The sequence below is a fragment of the Pseudomyrmex gracilis genome, unplaced genomic scaffold (genome assembly GCF_002006095.1).
Source record: "Pseudomyrmex gracilis isolate BER0280 unplaced genomic scaffold, ASM200609v1 scaffold_7, whole genome shotgun sequence".
NCBI lineage: Eukaryota > Metazoa > Arthropoda > Insecta > Hymenoptera > Formicidae > Pseudomyrmex > Pseudomyrmex gracilis.
In genome coordinates this window covers 1,136,236-1,148,839 of record NW_018020591.1, presented here as the reverse complement: position 1 = coordinate 1,148,839, position 12,604 = coordinate 1,136,236, and the positions used below count along the sequence as shown (strand labels likewise).

Genomic DNA, 12,604 nt, shown 5'->3' with positions numbered 1-12,604 from the left:
CGTTAGCTGCAAGAGGGACAATCGTGAACTCACGAGAGAAGGACAGTTTTAAAATAAGCATCGAGAGAAGTCGCCCAGCGTTCATAGCCAATGTCTATCGGTCCAAGCGCTCCTTTCTCTGTCCCTCTGTCTCTCTCTCTCTCTCTCTTTTCTTGCTGTCTTTTTCTGTCCTTCTGACTCACTCGCTCGCTCACTCTCTTCTTCAAGCGGTAGTAGTTGATCGTGCATCGTGCTCGCAGCAGCCGTCCGTCGCGTCGTTCGCCGCCAGTCGCGGGACGAAAGCGCGTCGTTCGTAGTCGTAAAGCGTGTCGACCCTGCGGTGATCGACGCCGCGCGACGCCGGCAAATAAATCCCTCGCCGATCGATTGTCGAAAGACTTCTTGAAAGAGAGAGAGAGATTTTATGAACTCGATGAACAACGCGCGAGATCGAATCAGGTGTCACAAAAGACAAATGACCTTATCAATCAAGAAGATCGTCGTCTTCGATAACTCGTAAAACAGCTCGACGCTGCGGATGGTCCAGGTTTCGGAGTGAAGGTATGACGATTCGAATTGACGCAATGTTAACGACAGATGTTCACTCTGGAGACCATCATCGTGCGATTGAAGTCGCGAACTTGAAGGAAGAAACTTGAGGAAGAAACTTTATCGTTCAACAGCGCACAAATCGTAGTTATCACTAGCGCGTTTATGTCAATATTACGTGGCTTCAACCACATTTATATAAAAAAGATGAGTCGGAACTATCAATAACACACTACTGACGGTAGATCACTTCAATTTTATCTATTTGGTAGAAATAAATAAACCACCGTTACGCAATATTGTTTGGCAATAATAACAAATTTATTTAAAGATTATATTTGTTTAGTTTGTTTTCTTGATCTCTTTTCAAAAGCTTTTTACAACAAACCGATAATTATTAATAAATACCGTAAAATTTAAACTAATACATAATAATGACACATGTTGATCCGAACGTTCACAAGCGTTTTTCTTAAAAAATTTTATTTTAGCAAATAGTATATATATATATATATATTTTCTTTGTAGATAAAATAAACGTGCAAAGACGATTGCTGCTATTAATAAAAACACGAAGTCATTAATTTTGAACTGGACAGTTTGAAATTTCATAATTAATTTTGGTTTTTTTTTTTTACGCAATAAGTTTACGTAATTCTGTTTTATCTCGGGATTAGCTACGGATTTAAATATTTTTTACTATTCATGTGTGCTTTAATTGATTCAAACGGATATATCTGTGAGAGGAGAACATAAATCTCGCTCAGCCACATATATTTTACTTAAGTTTCTTAACCGCTGTCTCTCTCTATTTTTACGAGCAGAGATAATATCGTCTAAAAGTAGTGATTCCTTTCTCTCTTGACGTCGATTAGGCTCTGATTAATCTCGGGGCATTTCGCAGCGGGTGCTCCCGCTTGTATGTTATTCTGTTCTTCGCCTCCTGCTTTATACGACTTTCTCTTTCTCTCTCTCTCTCTCTTTTTGTGCCGCGCCTCGTTTTCTCGCTCAAACGTGAGCGAATATCGAGTGTGACAATGCGACAAAACTTTCGGCTCGACAGAACGCGCTTCTAGTTTCTCGGAAACGAGTTCGCGCGTCTCGCGTGACTCAATCCGAATCGAAGAAAAATCAGTGATTCATCTGCAAAAGTGGAGACGAGACACAAACGATACGTGTTGGAAGGTGAATGCTCCAACAGGAGGCGCGAGTGAGAATCCGCGAAGATATTCGCTTCCGAAAAGTTGAGGGCGACGGAAGTGATTCGAGTCGGTGTTTGGTCAGACGTTGCGTCGTGTGTTCACCGAGATTCAGAAGTACGGTCGGGATCTCGCGTGATTCAGTGATTTCGATTTTAGACAAAGAACATGACCGATTAGGAAGACGCGAGAATTATTCAATCATCCAAACCCAGATGCCAGGTGTTAATTACGCGCAGTCGCTATACGCTGCGTCCACCTGTACCGATATCGAAGCGGCACTCATGGGAATTCAAAGCACCGCGCAATTCATTGACAAGTACCACCACATTATTGGTAAGGATCTTAGAAAAATTGTGTACGATTTACTTTATACGAGGAAGAAACGCAAAGGAAGAGCGCTGGTATGTTGCTTCCGCGACCGGTAAAGATATATTTCTTGGACGCGGAAATTTTCTTTAATGAGACTGTCGCGTGCGATACGAAGCTTGTCTAAGTGCGATATAGTTACGAGTTGTTGAGAAACAAATTTTTTTCTCCGTTAACTCTCAGAAACTCTTGCTCTTGTGAATCGTCGTTTGAGACTATCGGGAACCGGGCGAGAGATTTCGCCTCGCGTCGTAAATCTGTTGGCTCTTACGTATTTTCCTGTCTTTCACACCTTTGCCGCGCGGGGATGGTGTGTGAATATCGCGGAACTCGAAACTGATTGTGCCTGGCGTACACAGGAAACATTTCGCGTGACATTGATTTTCTTACGCTGACCAGACACGATCGTAAACAGCAAAATTTACGATATTGCGCGCAGACGACTCGAGACACGTGTAATTGGACGAGAATCGTGACGCAATTGTTGAATGTTAACGTAATTTTTGTTCTCGAGAAGAGATCTAAAAGGAGAATAAATTTTTCACCGTTAAATCTCAGAAATTATCAGTTTAATTATTAAATCTCATTTTCATAGACTTCTCGTTCTCCTTTGTGCTTGCTTCAGAAATTTCTAATACATATCCATATTGTGCATGTTCTTAGCCGTAAATATGTACAGAGTGCTTCAGAAATAAGTGAATAAAACTTTGATATCGTGTTCTACTCTCCCTAAGAATGAAAATAGGTCATATAGATAAATAAATAATCAGAAAACGGTTTTGTAATTAAAACAATTAAAACAGACCCGAAAAAAACAGATCGAAACGTTCTTGCAAGAATCGCATCGACGTTTCAGAGACTGTCGGAAATGTTCAAAAAGTCCTGATGTTTTCAAATTTTGTCACGTGCAGCAACAATTTGGTTTTCTAGAAAAGAAAAAGTTTGCGATGTTTATATGACCTTTTTTTTTATCCTTAGGAAGAGTAGAATGCAATACAAAAGTTTGATCACTTATGTACTTCTGAAGCATCCCGTATATGCTAGTTTTTTTTTTTTACAGTAACGTTACACAAATACAACATGTTAACTTCAATCCTGCAAAACCCTGACTTTTATGTCCGACGCGATTGTTTATCGGTTAAAACGTTGCAAAAAGATCTATAAAAATTCAACTTTATTCAACATTCTAAATTAAGAAAATAACATTAGTTTTTGAACATTTTTTCTTTTTTAAAAAATATCGAAAGATATATATCTCACTTTCAAAAATCGCTCCAACAGCAAAATTAGGGGATTTACAAGATTAGAGTTAAATATGCTATACATATGTAAGTAGATATAAAAACTCTATTACAAGCGCCGAAAAAAATTGGAATCGTGTTAGCACACACTCCCATGAGAAAATCCTTATCTACTTTTTGATTATCCCGAGATAAAAATGGCGTGTCTCTCGAAAAGATGTGAGCAACAAAAATCGCCATATTTCATACCATTGAACAATAAATATATACATACTGCTTTTATATACGTATATGCACATTTATTTGTTAATAAACAGTATCAGGCTGCTCTTGAAACTTCCCGATGAAGTGAGCTGAGATGTTCACGAAACGTCGGTATAAAAATGACACTAACGCGGTTCAAACCCGAAAAACATCTTCGAATGTTAAACAACGAAGCTCGTACATTATTGATATTGTGTTATTGTTTCTATTTAGATTGCTATGCAAACGTCGCATTACTCAGATAAAACAATAAACAATAAGAAAAAGAGAGAAAAAGAAATCACGCGTAAACCGTTCTGATGGGATAATTCGACGATCTGTTTCGTGGCGTTTCTGTTGAACGAAACGCGATCGAACAGACAGTGATCGGATGTGGTGGGGCCGTGTATATATTTAAAGATCGTTTCTCTCACGTCAGGGATTTCCCCGGGTCCGTCTTAGATACGTCAGGCGAACTGACACATTCGATAATCCATCGACTGAAACCGTTTATGTGAGACGGTCAATTTGACGAATTTCCTATTTCTTCGCTTCGAGCGCGAAAATCTGTCAAAGATTGTTGTTGTCGGAAAATGTGTGTGTACATGTATAAACCGAACGGTGACGAATACTACCTCTACGTTGTCACAAAATTTCGGTTACGTGGCTGTTAATTCTCTGATATCCATAGCCGCTCGCAAAGAGCTCACTTTGCAAATTGTAACAATACCATAAAGGTTTATTATTTTGTTGCATTTTACCATTCTGCGTTGTTTAAACAATCAGCGTATAGAAATGGGGTGGGGCAATGTAGAATTTTTTGTATTGAAAAACTTGTTAATAATTGTGTACTTCGTTCTGTCTCTCTTGAACTTCCCGCAAATTTATTAGCTCTATTAATTAAACATAAACACATATATTTAATATCTTCTTTAATAATAAGTATAATTTGTTTGTAATGCAATTTGTGCGGCGAGAGGAGATAAATGATCGATTTCTTAAGTTGCTGTAACAGTCAATATTTATCATAGTGAAGGGTTAGAGCTGAAAATATGAACGTAATCCAAATGCATGTTTAGCCCCAGAAAACCCTATTTCGAGGTAATAGATTGCCTGTCGAAATCATTTATGCATCCACTAGAATCATTTTCATGGATACTTGCCAGCTACCGTGACTCATGTAATTGTGTTGGCGCGTACGTGTGATCGTGCGTACGCGTTTTCGCGCGTACACACGAAACCACCGAAATTCGCATAGTTGATTTTTCATATGCGTGTGTGCGTGTGTGTGTGTATGTGTGTGTGCGCGCGTATCACGCGTGCGTTGAGGAAACTTTTCAACCTGTCACTTACGCGTGTGGTAAAGACTGTCATAATATACCTAATATTCTTGGAGTTTGGCTGTATTTTTGCTTATACATGCGTTATGTATTTACTTTCACATTTATTTTGAAAGAAGACCAGATTGCGAGAATAAAACGAGTCCGAGCAAAATATCACAAATGTATAAAAAAAAAAGAAACTATTTAAACAGCGATCATCGTATAGTATATACATCGCGAAAAGCATGATTTTTTCCGCAACCCGGTATGATTCGCAGACGATTTTGTTACATATCTTTCATCTTCGGTCTTTCATCTTTGGCGTAACACAACACATAAAAGACACGTAAAATAAACGTGCTAGTACTAAAAATACTGCAGCGAACCGATTTTGTCGATTTCTTTTTGCAGCGAACTACACACAAGATATAAAAAATATATGTTACATCTACTATAATCTACCATATCTACTATAATTACTACTATATGCATAATTGTGACGTATTTCATTGTTTATTGTTTATAAGTTGTTTATAAATAAATAATTAAACAATAAACACGTACGCAATCCTTGACGACGATTGCGTTATCACGTTACTGCTCGCGCGATTTTCATTCAATTTATATTTATCTCGCGATTGTATGCACGGGAACGCGACACAAAATCACCGGCAATCAATTTAAACTTTCTAATTGCATAGTTTTCCTACGATCGACGTACTACGCGTACACACGGTGAGGTGTGAAGTTTGGCAGCGGCTCTTGTCGTTCTCATATGCAGCGTAAGATTCGCAAGCTCTGCCGTCTCTGGCAGAGATTCCACTATATAATCCATAAATAAGCTCTAACCGCGCGCCGTGAATTCACGATGTACATACATAGATAGATACACAGGTAGCCACTGCGTTCGGTCTGTGCTAACGTAGCTTGCAGATTCAGTGCCGTACAGACTCTCTTAGTGAAAGAGAAATCTTTCGAAACTGAACTTCTTGTTGTTACACGTCTCAGGACGTGAAAGAGAAGAATTGTGTAACTCTTTCGATCATTTCAGAGATCTTCGAAATAATCATCTTTCAAATTCGCTTGATGCTTATTTATCTTATTGCGAGAGAAAACAATACATACTGTACGCACTCCTCAGCGCTTGGTTCTTAAAGACTTTATTATTTCATCTCTTAGCGGTAGCTAAGAGATAAATCGCTAATCAGAGTTTTATTTCCGATTATTTTTTTTTAATTTTAAAACATCTTTTTCCCTGCGCGCGCGCGAACTACGCTCCATCGTCCTCAACTACCGACTCCCTCTCGTTGAGTTCGTAAGGTAACATCATCGGAAAGAGATCATCTCTCTATACGCTAGCGGCATCTGGCCTCAAGTTGAAGAAAGCTCAAAGCTCTTCATCAAATCGAGAGAAACTCGACCGCATTGCGTACGCCGGCCGCGCCGCCGTGGAACAGCAGCATGGTCACGGCGCGTGCTAAGACCTTGCGATATTTTTGCGCCGATCTAAAAATAATTTGCGCATTTTATAATACGTATGATGAGTTCTAACTCCCAGCCGATTTGTGATCGAACCTGTGTTTCGAGTTTGAGAGTCGATCATTTTTCGAGAAACGTACGAAGAATGTCGAGTACTACATCGCCGATCAATCCCCACAGCAATCTCCGTTTTTTTACCAATGTCCATTTTGATGCAGAAAAATTCTTACACAATTATAGTATTATTTCGCGACATTTGCTTTGTCTGATTTTTTGAGAAAATAAATAGATTGAAAATATGTCGAAAAAACATTGCTCGTAAAATGTACGCGATCTCGAATTTTTAAAACAATATTTCACATTTTTGCTAATGAAACCTTAGATAGATTATTGTTTACTCAGTTGAAATGTGTGTCGTGAGATTTGCGCAAAACGCGCTATCGTCGAGATTTTCCTGACGCGACGCGGCACCAAGCCGGTGGCAACGATCATGTGAGCGCGAGAACGGAATTATCACGAAGGGAAGCCAATCCGGTATTTCTGGCGCGATTGTCCGGCGAAAAATAGATTTGTATGGATTAAAAGACGCCACCAAGACGAGTTTGTTATTCTGACGCGATTGCACTTACACACCGAGATGTCCTTCCGTGATTCTTTTGCTTCTTCCTCTCTTTTGTTCTCTTCCCGTCTCGTATTTCTCTTCCGCCGCGCTCTCTCACTGACTAGAACGCGATATGACGACGTTATATAAATGATAAGATTATTCATGAACTCTGCGCGTCAATCAGATAAAAATTCAAATAACCTACAGACCCACACGGTTACATCCAGTCTACAATTCGCACATTTATTTAAAAAAAACACACACACAAATAACAATTTTTTCCGTTATTGTAAAAACATGTCTCTTGAGTGTGTTTGTAAATATCAGACAAGAGATAAACACTATGACAAAAATATTGTAAGGAAGATAAACAGTAAATTTTCGTGAAAAGTTTCTTTTAAATTTGCATGAAGTAAACACACACAATAGAAAACACGTAACGCACAATAAAAAAAATTGGAAATTTATAAACGAAGCAACAAATAAAAACAATAGCAACAAATTAAAAAAAAGACATTAGTATTTTATTAAAGAGGAGACGCGCACACAAGTACGATAGGCTATTGATTTTTAAGTATCATCGCACAAATAATCGCGAAATGTCGAGAATAACCAACATTTTGACAGCAGCTCGAGATATGCCAAACGAAACCATGAAAAAAGAGCGCGGAAAAGAGACAGTCGATATATACATAGATCAGAGAGAGTTTCGACGTGTTTGAGTTTTCGATTTTACATGTCGCTTTTAGATAATAAAATAGTGAAAAAAATATTTATTATATCCTCTCTTGTGTTTGCTCCAATAAAAAAAAATAAATAAATAAATAAATAAATAAAGCGTACGTGGAGCTCGCTGTGTGGTCTCGACATTAAACGTGTGTTTCTGTTATTTGTCATTCTTTCACTGTTATAGAAACCTCGGAGCGGTGTGTCAACAATTTCGACATGATGATCTATTACACCAGAGAGAATATTTTTCTATCTTCATATTAAACCGTTGCAAAAGTTATAATAAAAACAAAAAGATAATATTTATAATCTCTTCACAATTAATCTTATATTTCATTTTTAATTGACTATAACGATCCTATTAGAACAAAGGAACAATATAAAATTTCGATCTTTTTGTATGAAATTGGACAATAGAATTTTCTCATGAATCACAATTATATCTTCGCGCGTCTACGTTTCAACGTGCGTTGTCTCAATGAGTTTTCTCGGAAAATGTAAAATGAACGTTTTTCTAATAACTCGACGCGACGTTTCGTATTCGTCGATATTATGACGACGAAGAACGATATGCCATCACGGGTCTCGTCAAAAAGCCAGCTCTGTTTTGTCGCGAAACGCCAGCGACCGGGCGGTGATGCGCTGCCAGAAAGCGCCGCCGATATTTGGTGAAGCATATGACGACACCGACGTCGCCGACAGCGTTATATCTCAGTCAAGCTAGTCTGGCCCAGGTATCCTAGACCGGTGGCAGTCGCTGCACCTCTTCCTCGGTCTGGTCCATTATCATCGTCGTCTTCTCTTGCGGCGTTTGTCCTCGTCTTTCATTCTCGCTCGCTCGCTCGCTCACGTTTCCGCACGCAAACAGAGAGAAGAAGAAGAGAAGGGGCGAAGACGGTTTTAGACACGGAGCATTCACGAGCGTCGCGACGCCCTGAGGACCAGTAGTTGCGTACCTTAGGCAGCTTCCACCTTGCCGGTTCGCGCGGCCAACTGTAACGTGTGCGATCACGACGTCCGAATGTCGTTCTGGAGATCGTCGTTGTTGTCGTCGTCGTCGTTGATGTCGTTTCCGAGCGAAATCTTCACTTGAAGAACAGAGCGAGCTTGTGATGATGGTTTTCTTGTGTGGTTCATAAAAAGTGTTGTCAGCAATTGTATCGCAACGCAACATTCAAGTTTTACATAAATGCTATGATATGTACACAGTATATATGTAATACAAAGTAATAATTATAATTTCTTGGATCACAAGTTAAAACGTCTTCGCAATACATTTGGTTCTCAAGCTTTCTTTAATTAAATAATCGCTCTTCGAGAACGCAATATAATTTTGCCCCGAAGAAAAATCGACATCTCTTTGCAATATCAAATTGATCTTCTCGTGGATTTTGAAGCATTTGCGAGTGTAAAAAAAAGCGTACACTTTATCTCCGCCCGAAGGATATCTCGTTCGTTTGATGTTGACATCCCTCCGCAATTTTATCGAATAAAGTATGAATGGTCGGATAATGGTCGATTGTCGCGTGAAGGAAAAAGGTAACGAAAGCGAAATTCCCCGCCAAAAATAGCGGCGGCAAGGAGATTTTGATTGGGGTGAAGAACGAAGGGTCGCAACAGTGGTTCGTGCAAGGAAAGTTATGGCAGCGGATCCTGGAAACAGGAGACGCTCGCGCCGCGACAGTATGGATGGTTCACTACGCGGGACACCTTCGACATCGAAGGATCGCAGAACCAAACGAACCGTGAAACCAATCAAAGAACGATGGCTGCTCACGCGGAAGACATGGCGATACATGGCTGACGCGGGTCGACGTCTAATCCCGGAAGGTACTCACAATCGTCCCGAGGATATTCCGAAGATCGAGCAAACTTTCCAAGAGGTTTGTCAAAAGGAGCCGCGTTTCTTGCTATGGCGGAAATCCTCGTATCCGGGAAGTCTGACTTTTCGCGCACCTCGCCGTCGTCGACAGATTGGCAAAGGCGGCAGCTGTCGCACTCAGGCTAGCTCGGCAGACGAGGCCGATGATTCCAGGAACTCGCCTCAGAGTTTCAACATTCACACGACCACGACCGGCAAGTTCGATCTAACAAAAACAAAGAGAGAATCGTGGTTTTTATCAGGCGGTAGCGGTAGCGGTAGTATACCCTCGAGCCCGGAAGCGCATCGAAAGGTAATATCCCAGGAAAACGCCGAAGAAGAAGACTTGGTCTACATGCTCCAAAATTATTTGTTCATTGATAGCAATCCGAACGAGCTGGCGTTAATAAACTCATCGTCTTTGGATCATCGCAGCCTGTTAAATAAATTACAACGATACGTGGACAAGCTCGTATACGAAGCCAAAGAGAAATCTTCAAGTTGCACCGATGAAAAAACTGCGACGACATCATCCTCCAGTTCTCACGGTCACGTAGTGCATCAACAGCTAGTGGAAACGTTGAGCCGTTACTACGGTAAATTCTCGTCTCGCGATCGCGTTGTTTCTGACATCCTGACGGATCGTAAGCTTCTCGAAAAAATGTATTTCGATCTAAGATGCAGCAGAAAGTTTCGAATGCCTCGATGTTCTTCTTTCCGGTGGCTTGACACAGATAGCGGATCATCCGTCAAAAAGAAAGTAGATCTGTCATCGTTGTATCAGGTTCCTTCCAAGAATTATTCGTACCAAGTTGTGCAAACCAATCCCGTTTCTCGAGACGTTCTGGACGCGTGTTTACTGGAGAAGGAAAAGGAGCAATCCGGCCGAAGGCGCAGCAGCGTTGATGACGTGTCACCGTCCGTTGGTGATACCATCAAGAGGTATCTACGTATGGCGCGAAAGAAATCTATAGACGCGGATAAGGACGATCGATTCAAGCGGGTCAATTATGATCGGTTAGGTCTTGCTAAGAAAAAGGACGTAGATCACAAAATCAGTGACGATAGTGGCAACAGCAAGGGCTGTCAAACAGAAGACGATTGGGCGATGCATTATCGTGAAATGTTCTTTCCAACTAGTGAGTGTCCGTCCGAGAATTTATCGGATATTGACGCGACTACGTCACCGCCCAGCAGAAATGCCAGTTCACGAAGCAGCATTGATGTTGGTTCGGAAGAAGTATTAACTAAATATCCTCATCAATCCTTCCTGTCCCATCTGCTACACGTTTCCAATAAAGACAAACCGCATTCGGCGCCCGGTTCGCCAGCGCTCACGTTATCTACCGCCAATTCCACAGGTGGCACAGCGATGCAGAAGAGTAAGTCCTCGAGCAGTGTGGTGCATCACGGCAGCCGGTTGGTTGCGAAAAAGATTTGGCGCTCCAGGAGCAAGAGCACCTCAAGGACGACGCATCAGCCATCCGTATGGACGCCTCAGGTGAGTTGTTTTCCACTTACGCGTATATTATTTTCCGATATAATAAAGAAGCCTAAATCATTTCACTAGATAGACTTTTTTTTCAACTTTCACGAAACAAAAAATAAATCATTTTTTAAGCTCTTGGCAAAGAGACAGATTAAAAGTACAAATTTCGAACCACAATATTTTTGAAATATTTTTGTCCTCGATTATGTATTTTTTCAAAATGTTTGTGTGTGCGTTATTTTGTTGCAATTATAGAATAACAAGAAAACCGCATTCGTAAACATAGTGTTTTTTTTTAATTATAATATATATTACAAATTAAAAAAAAAACAATTTTTATTTCAATTACTTAATTTTCTCCGGAACAAAAAACGTTCGATGTCGAAAATTGTTTTAACGAGAGAAAAAGACAAACAAGGAAAACAAAAAGGAGATAATGAATTGCCGCGTCTACCATAGAAATTTAATTAGTACTCGTCTCTCTCTGTACTAATTTCGGCGCGCGCGTAAACGTTTTTTTCGTCACGAACCATGACCTACCGCTCGGAAACGTCTCTCTATATTGCTGTACCACCTGTGGAATTGGCGAATGATGACGTGAGCGTCGACACCGAATCAATGTAGCGTTTACGTGTGTAGGACACGGTATGACGTTGTCATATTAGTGTTTATACAAGACAATTAGGATTTAATTAAAAGTAAATGCTGAGTGTTATTTCGTAACAAGTAAACCGAACCGAAATGAATAAAACGCTAGTAGCGGAAACTTGTTAAAAATTTTATTATCATAAGCATGAAAAAAATACATAAATATTTTAATAATTTAAACACATGTTATATTAACACGTTTACTGCCGCGCAAGTTTTATATGTCTTGCCATACAATAGAATTTTCATAATTTTAAGTATATAATGAGAAAATACGTAATATGGTTAAATAAGATCATCTTGTTGGTGGTAACCAGTAACTACCGTGGCTTTATAATGTACTCGGATTCCTTAAATTCGAATTCACTATCGGTACTGAAAATCTACAGTTTACGTGACACGTGTCATAGATTGGCTTTCCTGAAGATGTTGCGCCATGAAATTCAAAAGAAGAAAGAGCGAACGTATCTATCGCAAAACTTTTGCAAACAATGTTACACAAATAATATGTCAGAAATTTCACGCAAAGTGCAAAAACTTTTGCACAAAAAAAAAAAACTACTTACTGCAAAGATTGCAATAATCAGCTTTATTTCTGTTTGAAATTTTTTAACATAGTACGTTGTAAAATTTAATTTTATAAAATATTTGTTTTGATACAAATTTTTAATTGTTGAATAGCGCATTTTTTATTCACAATGTTCTCTAGTTACTTAACCTTTTCGCTCCGGGAATTTTTCCTTTAAAATTGACCTCGCATTTTAGCTGAAAAAGTTAATAATAACCTGCTACCCCCCCTTTAAAGTTAATTTTGAAGGTCAAAGAAGTAACCAGGATTTTTTTCAATTTTTTTCCTAAATTTAGTGCATTAAATTGACCTTATAAACATCTA

General features: G+C 39.5%; 1 protein-coding gene across 5 annotated transcripts in view; it reads left to right on the top strand.

Moving 5' to 3' along the window:
- The first annotated feature begins 283 nt into the window (after positions 1 to 283).
- Positions 284 to 12,604, top strand: part of LOC109859866 (rho GTPase-activating protein gacII) — a 33,043-nt gene continuing 20,722 nt past the window's right edge. Inside the window, exons 1-3 of one of the 5 annotated variants that reach the window (XM_020438567.1) lie at positions 284 to 540; positions 1,592 to 2,063; positions 10,937 to 11,076. In XM_020438567.1, the coding sequence (XP_020294156.1) occupies positions 1,718 to 2,063; positions 10,937 to 11,076 (486 nt within the window). In that variant the 5' untranslated portion in view covers positions 284 to 540; positions 1,592 to 1,717. Of the gene's footprint in view, positions 770 to 1,056; positions 2,064 to 8,480; positions 11,077 to 12,604 lie in introns of those variants that run through there. The other 4 variants (XM_020438557.1, XM_020438548.1, XM_020438538.1 and 1 more) reach the window with 4 other exon arrangements.